General features: G+C 44.0%; 1 protein-coding gene across 1 annotated transcript in view; it reads right to left on the bottom strand.

Annotated features, from left to right (window-relative positions):
• Positions 1-15,974, bottom strand: part of XYLT1 (xylosyltransferase 1) — a gene marked incomplete at both ends in the record, with an annotated part of 162,060 nt that overhangs the window by 75,376 nt on the left and 70,710 nt on the right. Inside the window, one exon of the mRNA XM_082292544.1 lies at positions 8,901-9,426. Within this exon, the coding sequence (XP_082148670.1) occupies positions 8,901-9,426 (526 nt within the window). The remainder of the gene's footprint in view (positions 1-8,900; positions 9,427-15,974) is intronic.

Genomic DNA, 15,974 nt, shown 5'->3' with positions numbered 1-15,974 from the left:
TTTACTGCGCATTCAGCTGAGCCTGTTGGTGACAGCAGCAGGGACTGGGAGGTGGGAGCTCTGTTCCTCCTTACAAAGGTGCCAATCAGGAGTAACTTATTTGACACAACTAAATGATACATCCGTGAGGTACCGTGGATATTAAAATAGTGTGAGCAGCAAATCAGGGCTATTCACTTCTAACACGCTCTCAAACTATCAAAGACAAGCATTTACTTGGAAGACTAAATATACAATGAGCAATTTCAAAATCTTTTTCAAGGTTGCTCAGCTACAGATTCTTGTCATTCAGTTTTTCTATAGAAGTCATGATTACCCACGGAGAAAAAAGACGGATGTTTTAAAACTACCTTCTGCATAAGAAATATTTGCAACAGAAACAAGTAAATTATGGTATGGAATCTTAAAATGGCAATAATGGCCTGTAAGATTGGATTCGTGCCTAGATTGCTGGCATTTTAATTCAGAGTTAGATCTCTTAAACAACTCTTCCTCATTTCCAGGGGAAGACATTACAAACCAGTGGTCTCATAAAGCTCAGTGACTCCCAAAATACATCAAAGAAATGTACCCTTTCAAAAACCTTCCTGAAACAGGGTGCATTCCCTTTAATTGTATTTTTAATACTGTAACAAACTCTGTATATATTTAAGGTATTGTTTCTAGAAGCCACAAAAGAGGAAAATTCTTTGCCTTGGCTCAGGAGGAAGAAACTGAATGTCAGTAATTTCCCCCCCAATTATTTTAAAGTAATACAGTCAGTGCCACTGGCTTCAAACTAAACCATGGCAGCCTCGAGCTGCAGCTAGCATGGCATTTCTGGAACATGGCACTTCCCCATTCTCAAAATAACAGCTCATCAGCTGCAGATTCCTGTGAAAACTGAGAATTTGCTACGTAATGGTATTTGGAGAAGTGCAATGGTTAGAAAGACAAAGCTGGATCTGTGCTCCTTTGTCCTTGATGGCATTTTAGGCTTAAAACGAACAGCAAATCTAAAAGCTGCCTGCTTACAGTTAGTCTGTTACACTGACACCCCAACACAGTTTTGTTATGGCTGCAATGTCAAATTAGGAAAGAATAACATTAAAGGTGTTGTGCAGCCAGCTCAAGCTCCGTCCAGCACTAATGTACACAGCTGCTTGCTTAACATTGAATAAAATTAAGATAATTAGATGCCATGTTTCCTGTCCAGGGTCTGTCTACCAAAATCATCATAATGAGTCCACTCCAGAGGTCCAACAACCATTTAATATGAAAAACATTAGGTATGAAAAGGAGTAGGGCTCAAGTTTTCCCTGTACAGGGGGAGGTTGGCTTTGCTGTTTCTGTTTTGGTTTGGGTTTCTTGGCCCTCCTGATTCTTCTCCCCACTGCCCCCAGCTCACAGCTTCGTACCAACAATTTTCTTTAGCCATAGTTGTATTTGACTTTCCCCACCAATGCTCTGTCCACACATTTCAGGATCACTGGGAAACATTAACAAGTACTTAAGTACTTTTCTTCCATCTCTCTACATACACAGTAATCTTTATCAAAATATTCACTCAGCTTCTGCTACGCTCACGCTCTCCTCCCAGGAGGTTTGCAGCAAGGACATACTCAGCCATTATCCTCTCCCACGCTTGGCCCACGTTCCCCCTTTAATGCTCCATGAAACGATAACATTTTCCAAAACAGAGGCTTGGTGAGAACTAGGACTTGCTGACCATAAATTTTCCATCCCTTCTGCCCCCCACTCCTTGTGTCATGAACTGCACCCAGCATTTCCTTGAGATGCCATGTGCCAGATGATTTCTGCAAGTCTGCTCTCAGGGACCAAGTCTGCAGCCTCCAGACCCACAGGTGATCAGACAGGTCCAACGTGGAGAAACATGACCAGACAGTAGCATCAGGAGAAAAAAACAAGAGGAACATCAGGCTGATTTCATTCTCCCACTTCTAAACTTGCAGATGATCTAGACAGGAGCTGTCTGTATTTAAATGAAAGGATTAATTGGCACAGACACCCAACAGCTTTCCCCTCACTGAATTTCTTCTAAAACCAAAGCTGTCTATGCAAGACAGCACTGACAGAGCCAGCCTGTGCTCATCACAGCTTTATTTTTGGAGGAAGAAGCCCTCAGCTCTGCAATGCCACAATCTCACACATCCCTGAGAAACACCAGTCCCCTGTTTTCTACAGTGCAGCTGTCCCCAGAGATGCAGGGAGGTGGCAAAACAGTGTCACCCTACTTTGGGATGCCACAAGGACATTTCTAGCAATTCCAGTTCCCTTACAAGATGTACACACATCTTCCTTTGGTAAAGAAACTTGTCCAGTTTCTGACCCACTGGCCAGATCCAGTTTCTAAGGATAATTCATCCATTTGGCCCTCTGCCCAGGGAACAGATCAGCTGTGAGCAGGGGTGAGTGTTTTGTCAGCTCTTACACCTGGGTTGCCTCATCAGTCCCCAAATGACCAGAGTGACCCAAGAGCAAGCCAGGGGCTGCCTGCACCTCCAGACTGCTGACAGGGGCTTGTGTGCCCTTTGGGCACTGACACACACTGCCATCACTTAAATGGGACAGAGACTGCATTCCCCATCCATGCCATGAAGAAGGGCCCATCTTCAGCCAGAACAACAGAGTAACTTTTCATTCCTTACACCCCACTTTTAACTATCCAAACTTGCACATGTGGCCATAATAAAAGTTAATCTGAGAATCACTGGCAACATACACTCTTCCTGAGATCTCATTTTTCTCCTGACAGTGCCACAGCTTCACTGATTTTATTAGAGTTGGTTCTGCTTCACACACGTAAGGGGAGAGACACATCATTTATTTCATAAATTCATTTCGCCTAAAATGGAAGTACTGAATCTTGAAATGGCCCTTTATAATGAAAGCAGTGCTGGAAACACGGTTTCCAGAACACAACACAATCTCTGTACATGGTGTAATTACATCCTAGCGTTCTGCAGAATACCAGGGCATGGCTTAAATGCTATTAATTGTAAGCAGTTTTGTTCCACAGGATGTTGTTTGCTGATAACTACTCAATTAGGGTTATTTTACAATTAGTCTACTCACAGTAAATTTACTGCAACCAGAGTCATCTGTGGTGCAGCAAATTAAAATGCTGTCTGGGCTGCATGTGCAGTGGCTCTTACATGCTCCTTAAACCGTGTATAGCTCACCACAGTGATTCTGTCACACTAACAGATTAAACACACAGGAAAGAGCAGCAGCCAATGCCATTTGGAATCCTGAAACCAGCAGAAAAAGATAAATCTGGGGTTCAATGATCTGTAGATCAAACCCAGTGAGTCCAAAAATGCACTGCCAAAACCTTAAAAGCTAAACAAACCACGCATTTATATGTCACTGTGTGCACACACATGCATATTGAGCAGATGAAATCCTCTATTTGCTTCGTTACAGCTCCCATGCTTTTAAAATTCTGTAGAGGATGCTTTCATTTCCATGCCTTGAAGAACAGCTCTGCTCCACCCCACAAGTATTTGGCATCTTAGTGGCTTATCCTCTCCCTTCCTGCAAATCACACCTCTTTCTGCTGAGTGCTTTGAAGCTGTCAGATAAAAACATTGTAGACATTCAGATTGCTATTACCTGTGTGTTATTCGGTAAGCAGAGCTCCAGAGCACTTTTCTCTCAGTTTGAAAACCAACAGGTTGTGTTTTCTAAAATAAAATGGGAAATTTTCTTCCCAGCAGCCTCTAAGAAGCTGAAAGCACTTGCTTCAGTGTGCCAGAGCAGCATTATCAATAAGCAACCAGGGAGAAGGCAGTCTGATCTGGAAAAAGCTCTTTCAGTGCTGATAAATGATTTTGAATGAGGGCAGCTTGATTATTTTCCTACTTTATTATAAGTTGGGTTTACCCCACAGGGATGAAGGTAGCGGAAAACTACTAACTTTGATTGAAAAACTAAGAAAAGACAACAGAAAAGCCCAGGGAAAATAAATCAGGATCACTTGAGGCTCTTTGCTTTCCAGTGGACTTTTCATTTGTTAGAACTACATCTTAGAAGACACTTCTCAAAAAACCCTGCTATGTACCTTTGGTCTATCTAGAGCCACAGGTCTGGGTCAAGAATAAACCCAGTTGGGTAATTAATGGTAAGGACTAGGCCAGAGTCTGCCCTGGGAATATGGCAGGTGAGAGAGGCTGGCCCAGAGGAGGCCTGGTGCAGATACCACCTGGGATGTTGCCTGCAATGACTCCTGGACCTGGTGGCAATGACCAAGCAGGAATTGTGCTCTGTGTCCATCCAGCAACCCTCCAAGGCAAGGGGTGCAGAGCTGCAAACTGCCATGGTCCACATGGAAGGGAAAACCAGAGAACTCGGGGATGGAACCCAGCCACTGGGCCAGCAGCTGGGCTTTTTCCATCTCAGGAGGAGGACAGTAAGCAGAAATCACAACTTCAGTATCATGTTGAAATGTGGAGTGGTGCAATTGCAATTGCACTGCTGCCCATTGCTGTTGGGCAGGGGCAGGGTCACAGGGGCCGCTCTGGGACTGTGCTCCTGCCCACAGTAACAGTGGATTCTGCAGGGGTAACGTGGCACAGGTCAGGTCACTCGGGATCTGTCCAAGGGGATTTTGTCTAGGTACAGAGTGATGGGTATTTTAGAGCCAAGAATTCTCTTTTAAACTTCTGCTTCTTCCCAGTACCTCTGCACCAGAGGAGGACCACGCATGATGATGGACAAAGAAGAGAGGCAGCTGTTCCACATCCACTGACAGCTTTGGTGAGCAGAAGACAGTCTGGCACACCAGGAGAATCGGTGTCTGTAGTCTGGCCTGTACAGCACTAGGCCAGACATGGCCCCAGCAAGGAAACATCTGCCACATTGTCCACAGGTTGCTGATCCCCTGAGAAGAAAGGAACTCCCCAAAGGACGTCTCCCTGTATCTTCTCCTCCACCTGCACAGGACTGGATTTGCTATTTCCTCATCCAACCTTGTGCTGAACCTACACTTCCCCTCTTACATTTGCTGAATGCATTTTCCCCAGAACACACTTCTACGAAGGCCAGCATTCCCTTGTGAGTGAAGGATTTGCAAGCTGCCCATTGCCCTGATCTCAGCCGTGACTGGGTAAGGCTGCACCTAAAGCCTTTGACAGCCATCTCCTGTGCCATAGCATTTGTGCCATGTTTTTAGGAGCAGCTTGCAGGGAAATGCCAGCTCACCTGCTCTGCAAGTCAGGTAACTGGTGAAGGTGCCATGTCCTGTTCCACTGCTTCAGCAGCAATGCCCTTAGAGGGACTGCAGCCCTCACGGAAACAACACCTGCACGTCAGACTGGGGACACCACGCTCTTGGTTCTAACAATCCTTTCTGTTATCACTGAAGATCCTTATAATCAACTTCCTTTGCCTGCTGCTTCTGGAAACAATAAAATACCTAAAAAATAAACGGCTTGTATGATCCTGTTCTCATTGATAACCACTGAAGTGAATGTATCACTTAACATTTATGACAATCCAGCTGGATGGAGTCCTGTCCATGATTGATAGCTACACTTAGCAACATCATGGTTTTGATCAGCTAAGACAAGATCCAAGGGGATTAAACACTGGATGACATCTCAATGGAAACCACAGCACTGGGAACACGTTTATATGCTGGGATAATGGATGAATGTGCTGCTCCAATACATAAATATTTATACTTCACAATTTTGCTGGAAACAGACAGGAAACCTTTGTTCAAAGCAAATGGAAAGGAACAACACACACATGCTGAATACACAGACTCAGACCCCAGACGTCTGACTGCTGCTAAAAAACACCAGACCACTTTTTTCATATATAAAGTGCCAAGGCCTCTACCCACATCTCCCCCTACCAGCAATCCTAACAATGGGGTGTCTTACATCCTCAAAAGCTGATGTCCAGTACTTCACAAACATCTAACCAAGCTCAACTCCTCCCAAGGACCTCCAGAGTTAATGAAGTCACCTTTCATGAGGGATGGAGTCACTCTGGGAGTGAAGAACAGCAGTGTTTATGTTCTACAGCAGGAGGAGAGATCTGGGACCACAACACACTGAAACTCAGACCATGTATCTTTATCAAGGGCTATAAAATTCAAGGGACCTACCAAATTATACACATATAAGGCCTCCCAGTAGGCACTGGGAGCTTTCAGTTTTGGGATTCCCCCTTGTCTGTCTTGACAGCTCTGTATTCAAACATTTGGGAAATGACTTCAGGGTCTGGATCTCCTCTGTAGGTTTGGTGACCCCGTCTCCTTGTGCATCGGTGCTTCCTGCATGAGCGGCTCGTGTCCCATGCCAAACGCTGCTGCACTGCCACTTCCCCACAGCAAAGCTCCCAAATCTGCCCCAGAGCAACCTCGTATGGAACACAGGATGTCCAGAGCTGCTGCCAAGGAAATCTGGCAGTTGAAGTGGTTAACTTCAGCTGTCAGCATGGGCAGGAGGAAATAACCTTGAGGCAAAGAAAAGTCAACATTTTCCAGGTGTATCCATCTGGCTAGGTTAACATGTCTCTCAATTATTCTTTTTAAACAAGTGTCACCACTCAAAAAACTAAATTAAACTCTAGCTTTAGAAAACCTAAAAATTTTAGACACAGTTCTTTTACACCTAATTTTTTAAATGTGGTATATATCCATACCACGTGAGTTTTTTTATAAATATATCATATTTAGACAATTTCTTCATTTTTCTAGTCATATTTGTAGCTCCCAGTTTTCCTGAGAATTTTGCTATGACATTATGATGGAAGCATTTATACCAATGTGCAAGGTACATACATGCTGAAAGGCTTCAAGTGTAAAATGTTCTAAGACCACACTGTTATCCTGACTGCAGGGCATAAGAGAAATCCTGTATTTAAAAAAGAAGCAATAAATATTTCTTGAGAAACCTGTTTTTAAGGACGGCAGTTGTTTAAAACTTCTGGAAACTCACCCTGCATCCCTGGGAGACAGATTACCAAGCAGGGCATGGAATCAGAGGTGTGTACAAAATTGCACAGCTGCAGTGTCTGCCCACACTAATGGCACTACACCTTCCAGCTCGGGCCAGGATACCCCTTGCATATTTGTGTATGGGATCCACTTACCTACGCAAGATTTGCAGCACTGATCCCATTACTAAGACACGGCCCTGATCCCAAAAGTGTAGGACAGTGTCTGCAAGGTGCTGACCTCCCTCAGCTTTCTCACAGAGCGGAGCTGACTGCCCTGCCCTGAGGGAAGAAGAGGGAAGGAGAGGGAGGGAATAGCAAGGACAAGCTTACCACAGTGGATTCCACCAGTGGCACCTCAGCAGTGCCCAGCAGTACTCGCTGATGCTCATCCTGTCACTGATGTCTGCTTCTGCTCAGTTATTGACTCTCTACTGTTCTCTTATCTTCCCTCCAACTTGTGCTGCCTTTACTGTCCCTCTTCCCTTCTTCCCACTGAACACCATGTCTTCTGCCTGCTCCATTAATTCTCTGTCCACAGTGCCTGCCCACCCAGCTTAACAATTTGGAGTATTACCATGATAAGAAAGGGAGAAAAAACACCAAAAGAGACATGGCAAAAAACCAAAACAAAGCAGTCACAGATGCGCTGGGGTGGGGAATGGGGGTGCTCAGACTATTCATCCTGGCAAGATGCACCCTCTCTAAATTAAAAGCCTATGAATCCTGTTACAGGGAGATGTGCTTTTTTAGATACATTCTCTGGGGCAGCTCCTCTTTTTCACTGTCTGTACAGGGAATTTAACCTCCTAATCTCAGAAACAGCAACACTATCCTTCTCTCTACCACACTGAAATCACCCTAACCACTGCTTTGTGATGATGCAGCAAACAAGCCATCAGAGGATGTTCTCAATGAAAGGACCTAAACACCCCCTGGTTCCCATGGATCCCCATGTTTATTCTACAGTCTCAAAGCAAGACCTATTCCCTAGTTTATAAATTCCCTCTGTACTTTCAGCTTGGACAAAGACATGGCATATCCTTCTGTGCAGGGGCTGGAAGTGCCAGTTATGGGGTGGGGACTCTGGGCTGTTGTATAAACAAATGCTGCTGTGGGTAACGCTGCTCCTTGATCGATACCCACTTTGATCAACCGATCAATGCTACTTTTTTTTAAAAGGCACTTTACAGAGAGCTTACAGCTGGATGAATGGTGGCACATGAAGCACTCTTTGAAAAGTAGAAAAAGGTCAGCTCGGACATGCAAGCTGACAGCAAGCTGAGAGGTAACTCGTGATCTGAGGACATGGAGACACCAAAACAACAAATCAAAGCTTGGCTTAGGCCAGCAGAGGTAACTGACTCTCCAGCAGTGATTTTAAAAATAACTTTTGCTGATTCAAGAACATTAAAAATAGAAGTCAGCCACAAAATTGGATTTTCCCCGTGCTTTTGGAATTTTTTTTACTATACTTCTGATTATTACCTGGCTTATCAAAATGCTTAGGACTCCACTGTGACAGGAAAATAGCCATATGGCCATAACAGCAATGCCACTCATCTATTGGTTAGCACAAAGCTCCAAAATTCACACTGGCTGTTCTCTGATTACCAAAAGCACACAATTCCTGCACAGCATAACAAGATTTTGACTACACTTCTCGGTGTCCATAGATTCAGAACTAAAAGAACAGGAGTAGCATCTGAATACCTAGATCCCATTGTGCAATAAAAATCTGGTGGAAATGAATTCTACAGGAACCCACCAAGGATCTTGAGACATCCATATAATTCCCTGTTAAAAACACCCTCAAAGCCTCCCTTGTTTTCACAGACTGAGTCCATTACACATTCCTGCAGTAAAGCCGTTTTTGCCATCAGGAGGCCATTCCAACTGCACAGAATGCTTCCCCCAGCACAGCATTTCTCCTTCTCCATCTCCCAACTTACCCTCCAGGGCACAGAAACGCGTCACCTGCTCCGGCATCAGCTTCCCGAGCTTGTGCTGGCAGTAAACATCCGCGATCTCCTGGCGACACTGCTTGGACTTGGCCCGGGACATGGCTGACACGGCCTCCTTGCCCGTCACCTCACACCTGGCTGGCTGGTCGTACTTCAGCTCAGGGGAACTGTTCTCCACTTTTTTTAAAAGATGCTGTTTGGGAGACCTGTCAATGTCCTTCAGATTGTTGCTGACGCTGCTGTTTTTCCCAGGGTGATCGCTGACCTGCACCGCCTCATTGGAGTTCTTCCCCAGCAGCAAGTTCTCCTTCATCTTTTCCTCTTCCAGTTTCTTTCTCAAGTGCTCCTTTTGTTTGCTAAGGGGTTTTTTCACCAGCTCAGACTGGTGTTTTTGCCTCTGAGTCCTGGGAGCAAAGTTACTGTTATCAATAGTTTCAAAGTCCTTGGGGACCGAATTTTCATTATTGCTGTCTGTTCGCATTTTCTCTTTCGGTCGGTGGGAAAAATAGCCGTCCTACAAATGGGGAGAAAAATTACACTCATCTTACTGGAACAGCCACATCCCATGCATTACGAGCATTTCTTACACGAAAACATAGATCAATTACAATCCAACACACTGCAGAAAATCCCTGTGTTGGGGCTCACAGCAGACAGAAGCTGAGAGGCCTCTGGGGTCACCTGCACTGGCATCTCTTGCTCACTGGGCCACAGTCCAAGCCCTATCTCAGATGGAGCAGCGAGGTTTTACACAGGTTTGTGAGCAGTGATTAACCAGACACTTCACCCTGACACCATTAAATATCCATGAGAAAACAGACACAGGTTTCAACGGAGCAAAAGCAGGTCCTTCAATGCTTTCCTTCACTCTTTGTGATTAACAATCACAGTTTGGTATCCCAGAACTGCTTCGTTCTCTGCAGAAAGCACCACCTGACTACAGCCTGAGCTTGTTTTTTGTTTTGTTTTTGGTTCCACACATTTGAACCCTCCCTGGGAGGGTCAGAGCCAGGCTCTGGTGTCAGCTCTTACCCACCACGTTCCTCCTCTCGATGCTCTTAGATAAATACACAGCCCATAATGTTGCAACATTCAAAACCTATCATATAAAGGAAAAGGAATAGATCATGTAAAATATTTGTCTGCATCAGAGGTGGGTGAGGTTGAGCTGGCTTTGCTCCAACCGTGGAAACTTGTGGGGGACACAATTTTTAGACCCATGGACACAGAAATATCTGTTTGCAGAAGTGATCAGTAGCAGATAAAATCGATGATGAATTGTTATTAAAACGTCTGAAGACAGAAGTAAAAATACTGATAGACTTTTCGAGTCTGTCCCGTTTCCTTTCCCCTGGTGGAACACCTAACCAAAAATCAGAGGCTGGGAAATGACAGCATCACTAATGATGACTGATGGGAGCATCTTTTAGCACCTATCAACCACATTTTGTATTCAAAACTTTTTATCAGCATGAGCTAATTGTTTCTCACACCTCTTCTGGGAGGAAGTATTTAACAGTCAGGGTTTGTAGAGAAAGGAGAGGGAGATAATGACTTATCCCAGGCCATGCAGGGAGTCAGTATCAGTTTGACCTCTACAGCTCAGCAATGAGAAATGTTTGAATAGTTTATTCATTAGAAGAGGTTGTTTAGTGAGCGAATAGAGTGATTCTCTCTCCATGAAAATGTCTAGTTTGCAACTAGCTCTAGCTGTCTGGCACAGAGGAATGCAAAGGAGTTTAAAAAAAAAACCAACACCAGACAACAACTCACAAACCAAAATCCAAACATTTTTCAAACAAACAAAATACTTCTAGTTTGGGAAGAAATATTTAAAAAAAAATAAAATTCTAACATTTAAGGGCGAGCACGAAATCAGTTTCTTCTCTCAGTCTTACTTCTTTAGGGAAAAGAAAAGAATAGCATTTATGTAGAAACATAGGGTCATTTAAGTAGAAAAACAATCAGAGGTCGTCCAATCACTCCATGCCCTTGCAAAAAGTCCCTCTCCAGCTCTCCTGTAGCTGCTTCAGGAACTGGAAGATGCTATAAAGAAACCTCTGGAGACTTTATAGGACCATTTATCCAAGACGAAGTGTGACACTGTGGATGGCACAGAGCACAGGCCTAAGAGAAGGATTTCCACAAGCAGAAATGTTCTGTCCTAACTTTATCTGGTTCTCAGAAGATACAAGGAGAGGTTAACTGCTGAGTGCTCAAAGGCAAGAGCCCTGGCAGGGAAGTTTAATGGCTGTGGGGCCTCTTCTGAGCGTGTGCACGCTGCAGTTCAGCAATAACAAGCAAATACTCCAAAACTGGGAAAGAACAGTCTGTACCCAGGAGTGTGCATGAGATCACTGCCAATTACATACTGATTGCCATTGATGCTAAAAATAATACTATAATATTAATGCAAAAAAAACCATAAAATGGCTCTGAGCTTAAAATGTTATGAGAGAATTTGAGTTCAGCTCCAAATTCTGCTCCCTGATGAACACACAGATTTAAATTCTCCAAACTCTCCCTCTGGTGTGTTGTACTAAAGTTTGTCAGACACAACGGATGCTCTTTGGTGTATCAGCCACTGTATCTGCAGAGAGTCGGGGTCTGGGGCTCAGGTACTCTGAGCCTGATTGAATTCGAAGTCCCATCTATCTCAGGAGGGAAAGCCTGGGTTTCTGCAGAGACTTTGCAGTCTACTGAGGAAACCATGGAATAAATCGCTGCTGTCACCTACTACAGCCCCAACAACAGCTGCTGCTGCTCGCTGTACCTGGCACAAATACACAGAATTTGGAAGAACTTCACAGCTGTCTGTAATGACAAATGGATTTTAATGACAGCCTGTTAACACTCTCAGAGGCTTTCGAAAGCACAACCCACAGCAGTTCAGCCAGACCCCAGTAGGTTCACACACCTGCAGACTGCCTCTCTTCACGTTTCACTTGCATCTGTCACCTCTGTTTGCATCCAAGCCAAGCATCTTCAAGCATAAACATGCATTTGGGGTTGCCCAGGTCACAACTCTCCTGTAATCTTTCAGGTACAGTTCTGTATCCTGCGTGCCAAAGGCAGGAGGTTAAAGACTATGGCTCCAAAATTCCGACAAGGCAGCCCTTTCTCAGTGGGGTGTCCCACTGCAGGATACACCACACAGCCATGAGGTACAATTCACAGAGTCTCCCACTGCCCCTGAAGGACCCCTCTGCCACCAGCCTGCACCAGGCAATGTGACTGGTAATTTTTGCAATACACAAAAAGCCAGCACTAGACCAATTTCAGTTCTGCTTTCAGAGAGAGAACCTAATGCACATTTAAATCAGCAGAGACCCAAACATCAGCAGAGTGGGGTGCACCAGCTCTGCAGACAGCAAGGGCACGCAGGCTGTGGCTGAGGGATGCAGCTCGAGGCACCAAAGCCAAGGGAGAGCCCACACCGTGCAGGCAGGGACTGCTCCAGCATCACCTGCCCCACACCTGCAGAGGCACAGGGCTGCTGAAGGCTCCTTTTGGAAAGGCTTTGTAGGGAACACTAAAGAAAACCCTAATCAGTTCTCAGAGACACACAATAGGAGCTTACATTTATCTGCCAGAGGCTCTCACTGCATTGTGCAGAGCACTTCCTCCTGACCATAAGAAAATGCTCCCTTCTCAGGACAAGTTACTCATTGTACAATTTCTTTATCAACAAAGTCCTATAAATACTACACAGATGGATGGACCATGTGCCACCAAGCCCTGAATGGCAAATATTCACAGTTACAGTTTATCTGACAACTCATTTTCTCCCCAGCACGGAAGGATTTGCTGTCTTTTTGTACTGAGAACATTTTCTCATATTCTTCCTCTGGCAAAGCTTGGTACCTCAAAGACACAGCAAAACAAACCAGAAATATGCATATGCACACACAGAGCAACAACAAAACACACAGGTCTTCCTCTAAATACAAAGTACTGGACATGCTGGCCTTGAGGACCAGCTATAAATCAAATATCTGTACTATGAAAACTACATATTTTTCCTCCTTTCACATAGCAAAGCACACAATCATTGACCTCATGTGAAAATATGCAATGCCTGGGCAGTCATGCAGGATCACACACAGCTGAGGCCCCCAGAGCTGGGGCAGGCACTCGCTGGGTGAGCTGTTCAGGATCCAAACCAGCTCCCAGAGGTGGGGAATAGCTGCAAAATCTGTATCACATGTCAAAGCCTCAGAGACCTGGTCAGCTTTCACAGGACCATCTATTTTACCTGTCCTGTGACCGAGAAGAATTTAAACAGAACTATGAAAAGATAATTAAAACAAGTTTCTGTTCAATATTAATCACAGCTGTGACATATTATTTCATAGTGCTTGTTAATTATTCCAATAATGACACCTTCTAATTGCCAGAGGAGTCAGAGGATGGCATCTCAACAATTAAATGGTTTTTTTCTGCTCTTATGTTTGTGCATTTGAGGGCTGTTTCTTAGCTGAAATCAAAACCTTTTGCCTCCAGAACTACCAACTTTATGCCGTGGTCACCCCATTGTCTCCTGTCCTACCACACTCACATCTTTCAAACTGTAAAACCACCACTGCTCTGCTTGAAGCCCTTGTGCAGCCACATGGATGCAGAGCAGACATCCCACTGTGCCACCAAAACAAAGAAGAAATTGGGAACTTTAATTGAAGATGTGGTTGATGTGCCATGAGACCCTTGGAAAATGAGTATGTTTGGCAGGTTTGAACAAAAATGTGGCCAAAGACAGCAGATGGAGGAAAGGCAGCAGATGTTAATGTAGTTATATATTTCCATATGTTTTTCTGTTTTGCTGTAATAAGTACATTGTACTTCTAATTGTCAGTGGCTGAAGACTTGGGAGAAACATTTTGTGAGAAATATATTACTTATGCCTCTCATTAGAGAGGGAGATGCAAAAGGTGAAAATAGGTTTATTGACTTGCAAAGTAGCAAAGATAAAAGATGTAATTGCTTCAAACACAGTGCTTTCTGTTATGTAAAAGGAAAATGAAACAAAGCAATCATTTGGGTTAAAAGGGGGATTCTGATGATTGAAAAAGCATGAGTCCTTCAGGTTCAGCACTAACAGATACAGGCACAGCCAGCCCAAAACTATTGCAACACCTGGCATTTCAAAGTGCAGAGTAACAGATGGACCACCACCAAGTGCACAGGGGACCTCTCACTGGAACATCTGCATTGGGAAGTGATTGTCTGGAGGATTATTTTCCCCTTCCTTTCCAAAACTGTTACCATCCATTTTCATTTTTCCTTAACATCAATTTCAGCAGTGTGATCCAAAACACTAGAAACAACATCATGAAAACATCATTAATAGAAGTTGCTTTTATCCCTTTTGACATATATACATTAAGGGAAGATGTTCTGGTTTGAAATCAAATTAAAACAGCTTCAAAACTTTGGTTGCTTTCCTCAAAAGAGTTTTTCTGTTTTTTACTAACATATGACTTACTTTGAGAGTGATTTAGATTAGGGAGTAAAATAATATTGCATCCCTCAAGAGACCAAACAGCTTTTCACATTTGTTCCAGCTTAGCACAGTAACTGTACAAAAAGCCATATTGTATCAACAGTAATTTCAGATGTTCATCCAGTTATTAAAAAGTTTGGAATACTGCTAGAGGGAGCTGTGAAAGCACATATCCATAGTGCTTCCAAAACTGACCGCTTTGTTTTCTGCTAGTTTAAACTTCTCGGCAAAGTTTGGACTTTTGACAGCACAGACCAGTCGAATTCATTCAATCCGTAACAGAACTTGATTTATAACCAGGAACTGCCCCCATTTTACACATTTTGTTCCCTCCAAAGGACGCTGGATCTCATTAAGGCTCCAGACCGGGCACAAGCCCTTCTTTTGGCAAAGGTCCCTCCCGGTGCCACTGACCAACAGGAACAGCAGCACTCCCTGAGCTGGGGGAAGTTCTTCTGTCTGCACACACATTTTAACAGTTCCCACCTCTGCTTTGCAGCAGCTTCAGCTCTGCCTGGGTGTGGACCGTGGAACCCATGGTGATACAACACATTGCTCAGCTCCCAGGCAAACAAGCCCTCAAAAGACTGCTCACTTGAGCATCTGTCCTGGAACAATAACCAGTGTTATTAAGCCTCCTGGATCTACATCAGCATAACCACATCTTCAAACAGAATTCACCGCAAAGCTAGGAAAGAGATGGAGGAGGACTGGCCTGACAGTGCAACATGCAGCTTCTGAGGAAGCTCAGGAAAACCCTGGAGGTTTATTTTCCTACAGCTTCTCTCCAAGAGAAGGTGGATCTTGCAGTCCTTCCAACAGAGAGCTCAGACATGAAGGAGCTTACGAGCTTTCTATCAAGGGAAAGGTATTTAAGTGACTTTTTATAATAATGTCTATACTTTGTGATCCTTGAACAGGACCCTCAGTGAGGCAAAGACGTGGTAGAGCAGCAGCAGACACTAATTAATGCCCCACAACTTCTTAACAGGAGTTCAGCAGGTAAGGTCAACAACTGATAAATCTACATGGTTGTTTTTCCTGATGGCTATTCCGATACTGAAAGGAAAATGTGAGATGTTCTGTGTTTTTATTTCTCACCAAATTGTACTGCTTCATTATTTGGCAAAGGTGCCCCAAAGAGATGTTATGTAAATAAATAACACAAAGTAAGAATGGGGTAAAGCTTAATCATTTGCATGTTTAAAATACAGACGCAACAACCACACTGAATACCCATTACCAGCCAACCTTTCATTCTTATTTTTTTACCTTCCCGTTTCAATGGCCAACCCCATCAAAAAATAACACGGTTATTCTGAACTGAATTCCCCTCCTTTCATCTCTATTTCTTTCATCCAGAATTCAGCCAATATAGATTTTATATCTTTCAGAGCAGTAGTAAACACTTGAAATTGTTTCCTGGTGGCTTGTTATTAACTAGATTCCAGCTAAACTCATCAGGAGGCCTATTCCAACTCCAATCTAAACAATCTTGAGCAGCCCAGGGTGAATTGCTGAGACACACAATAGATCTCTGGCAGCTATAGAAATTAAACATA

Source organism: Coloeus monedula, assembly GCF_965178545.1.
Source record: "Coloeus monedula genome assembly, chromosome: 16".
Taxonomy (NCBI): Eukaryota; Metazoa; Chordata; class Aves; order Passeriformes; family Corvidae; genus Coloeus; species Coloeus monedula.
The sequence above is the reverse complement of the archived record's forward strand: the minus strand, read 5'-3'. Positions and strand labels throughout refer to the sequence as shown.